We start from the raw sequence: 3821 nt of genomic DNA, 5'->3' as shown, positions 1-3821 counted from the left end.
GATGGCAGTTATGATTTTGTTAATATATTCAAGCTGACAGGCCTAACTCTTGTTCACGATGATGAATTAATTATGCTAGCTAGTAAAAAAATAAATTTCTTTTTGACTGCTCTAAAGAAGCATATATGAGGACATTTCCATCCCAGACATCTTCACACAATCTGTAAACTTGCCTCTGCACCATGAATATTTAATAGTAAATCCTAACATAACCTCTTTCTCTCCAATCAATTATCTTTGTTGAATTGGAGAAGAAAATAGATTTGATTGGACAATGGGAGTTGCACCTTCGGTTTTTGGACCCAAGAAGTTTTACTAAACTCTCCCACGTGTTTCCAACCTTTGCATGGGTAATTCTTCTAAAATTAGACATAGATAATCGAGTCATGGGTGGTTAAATTTCATTATACCTCACAAAATAAATAGACTAAAAGTAAGAACTTTAGGCCTACAAGAAAACAATAGCTTAGGTTTGAACCTTAATTAGAGGCCCGATGACTTGGTGGAAATTTGCCGGTCTTTATCTGTTTATCTCCGCAACTTTATAGTTATAATTGAATTTAGTAACACTCCTTAGTTTTATTTTTTTGTTGTGTGGTAGAAATAAAAGAAGAGCAATTGCCAAATTAAGAGTGCATTACTAGTTAGGTAACTTATTAAAAAATATAAAGAATTAGATTGTATAAATATGCCAATTCTCCATGTTTATTGTTAGATGCACCTCACATGTATAGTGGTAATCACCATGATTGAGCCAACTATTTCTTTGTTTACTTGTAGCTCAATTATACATTTCAAATACAAGCTGCACTATATTTGAAGTTGTAGTTGAAAAAATTGTTTCTATTTGGTTGTCTTCCATTGAAAAGTGTAAATGCAAGTACAACGGTTACGATAACTTTATAAATGATCCGAAAAGGCTATCCCTAAAAATACATCATCATATTATCTCTATAATTATAGTAAACATAATATTAATATTAAATTATTACTAGATTAATTTATCATAAAACTACTCTTGTATATATTATTATAAAGTGATTTGGTATTATAAATAATTCAATATATCATTAGAATTATTTTATTTATAGTAATTAATATTAAATTTTAACAATCGGAAAGTGGTGAAGGGACTTCTTCAAGCTGCTTAAAATTGCAACAACTTTTATAATTAGATTTGGATTAGGATTAGTACCCAAAAATTTAAGCTAGTAGACATATAAGCCTGCGAGTATATAAGCACCACTAAAATTCTTCATATATCTATTGTAAGACTATTTCTCATTAATAACTTATGCATTTGGAATAGATTCCTAAACCTTGGAACACCACTTCCAAATTAAAAGAAAAAAAAAATCAAGGTACCTAAAGAATAGCCTATTTACGATTTCTTAACCATACAAAAACCTACACCCTCTCCAAATTAAAAGTGAAAAACATCAACATATCAATAAATTCTTTCTATATTCATTTTTGTAAATTTTCAACCTTAAAAATTTCTCGATCCCGATGATGCCCGTCTGAAGGGGTATGCTTATAATAAATGCATGGTGTAAATTGGATGGTGGTAATTGGAAAATGAATGTCTAAACAATTGAATGTGATCTAAAGTGTCCAAAATATCTATGTAAAAAGTAATTCCGTTTAAATGTCTTTGCTTCATGCATCAAATTGCTCCAAAATCAATACATCGTGCTATTTTAACTATACATTTGGGAGAATTTGATGTATCCAGAATCGTAGAATTTAGCTGTAAATTTTTAATATTGCATTCTATGATGAATACAAAATAAACCCTTCATATTCCATGCATATACCGGAATGCTGGTTTCTCTCTTTTTCCTGTGATATCCTGGCAGATCACCATGCTTTCCTTCTCAATACTTATAGCATGCAAAAGGAAAGCTTGAAAAAAAAAAACAAAAAGAAAGGAATTTTTCCACTTCCTTTTGTCTTTTTACTATTTTATAACTAATCATTTATAGTTATTCGCCTCAGCTTCTTTTCCCCTGACGCACCTGCGCTGTTCCCCACGTCCTGTGATCTCGTACGGCTCCTCATTTCTTAATTTCCCTCCCCTTTTTGTCTTCTCTCGGATACCAACCTCCCTCTCGCGCGATATTCTCGCTTTTTCGTAATTCCTCTCGCGATATTCTCTAACGCCATCCCCTCTAATCACAAACTGTAGTCATACATAAAAATAAGAAAGAAACAACAGCCGCCGTTAGATCATTTAATCTTTGTATCGCAACCACATGATGTCTTCCCTTCCGGTGAAGTTACCTGTCTTCCCTTCCGGTGACCCCCGTCCAAGAAGCAGAGATACCTGACGCTCTTGGTCTTACTGGTGGTGCCCACATCCGGAATTTACGTCATTATAAAATACAAATAAAATGGTTGCCGCCATAGCGTTGGCACGTGCGAAGCAAAAGCCGGAAGGCGATATAAGATAACCTGTTTCTCCCCCGGCTCTCTTTCTCTCTGTGGATTAACCTGGGGTTTTCCGGCCATGATTTCGGCGGCGTTGGCGAAGGCGTCGTTCCCGAATTGGGGATCACGGTGCGACTGCCGCCACCACGGCCCACGGGCCACCGTGATCGACGGCTACGATTGCATGGTGGTGATGAAGCCCTATGCCCGGAGGAGGAGAGGTGAAGAGCCCAAGGAGAAGTCGGCGGCGGGGGTGGAGGCGGCGATGGGTTCGCCGGATTCGTCCCGGGTGTGCGCTGACTGCCGGACGTCGAAGACTCCTCTCTGGAGGAGCGGCCCCAGCGGACCCAAGGTCCTTCCCCTGCTCCAATTCATCTTCTTCTACCCCCCCTGTTTCTTTTTGTCTCTTAGTTTTTCTTACATCTTTTACCATTCTATCGTGGATTTCGTAGTATGGTATAATCTACATGAGATCTGGTCTAATAAGTTTTCAGTTCCTCTTTCCTCTGAGAATTTTGAGGATTTCTTGCATGAAGATAGCTAATTCAAAAGTTCTCCTCTTATTGGCATTTCGACGATTTATTGTCTACAGATCCCTATTTGAATTCCGTCGCCCGTTCTGTTCGTTTCCTTTTTTGGCGAGATACCATGCTATTCTGTTCTCAAATTCTTGGGATTTGATCTAGTATCTGGCCTCGTGGTCTCCCTCTAACCTTAGGATTATTATAAAAAAATTTAATGATTCGATCAATGGATACTGTTGTTAGTTTTTGTTTTTCCCGGCTAAATCGTTAGATATCGGGAGACTGATTTGGTGTTTTTGTGATTTATTTGATTTTTTTTTTTCCTCGTGGGACCCGCAGTCTCTCTGCAATGCATGCGGGATCAGGTATCGGAAAAGGAGGAGAAAAGCTGAGATTAATGGAGAAGCAGGTGCTGAGAAGCAGCAAAAGACTACGACTGCTACCACGACTACTATGAAAGGAAAGAATGAGAACGCGATGGATCCTTTGGAGGTGGTGGGAGAGGAGGAGCTGAGGCGGAGGCAGAAGGAGAAGCAGGAGAAGATGCTGCTGCTTCTACTGGAACGCCAGAAGCAGAGGAGGAGGGAATTGAAGGCGGCGGCGATGGGAGCTGCCCGGAGCGGCGCTGTCGCCGGCAAGGAGGAGGCGGAGGCGGCGCTCCTCCTGCTGTCCCTCTCCTCTTCTGGCATATTTGTCCATCCATAGCAGTGGCTGACATCCCTCGCCACTCTCTCTCCCACTTCTCCCTTTCTTTTTGTCTTTTTCTGATACAGAAGAGAGAGAGAAACGGAATAGAACTTTTTTTTTTCCTTTTTAAGTTAATGGAATGATGGTGATATTGTAATTAATTATCTTGTTATTGGAGTA

General features: G+C 38.8%; 1 protein-coding gene across 1 annotated transcript; it reads left to right on the top strand.

The window, feature by feature from the left end:
• The first annotated feature begins 2458 nt into the window (after nt 1-2458).
• LOC103715149 (GATA transcription factor 16-like) lies at nt 2459-3821 on the top strand. The gene is made up of 2 exons (XM_008802686.4): nt 2459-2782; nt 3294-3821. Exons 1-2 carry the CDS (start codon nt 2510-2512, stop codon nt 3657-3659), a joined length of 639 nt encoding a protein of 212 aa, XP_008800908.2. The 5' UTR covers nt 2459-2509; the 3' UTR covers nt 3660-3821.

This window comes from Phoenix dactylifera, chromosome 11 (assembly GCF_009389715.1).
Source record: "Phoenix dactylifera cultivar Barhee BC4 chromosome 11, palm_55x_up_171113_PBpolish2nd_filt_p, whole genome shotgun sequence".
Lineage (NCBI taxonomy): Eukaryota > Viridiplantae > Streptophyta > Magnoliopsida > Arecales > Arecaceae > Phoenix > Phoenix dactylifera.
The sequence above is the reverse complement of the archived record's forward strand: the minus strand, read 5'-3'. Positions and strand labels throughout refer to the sequence as shown.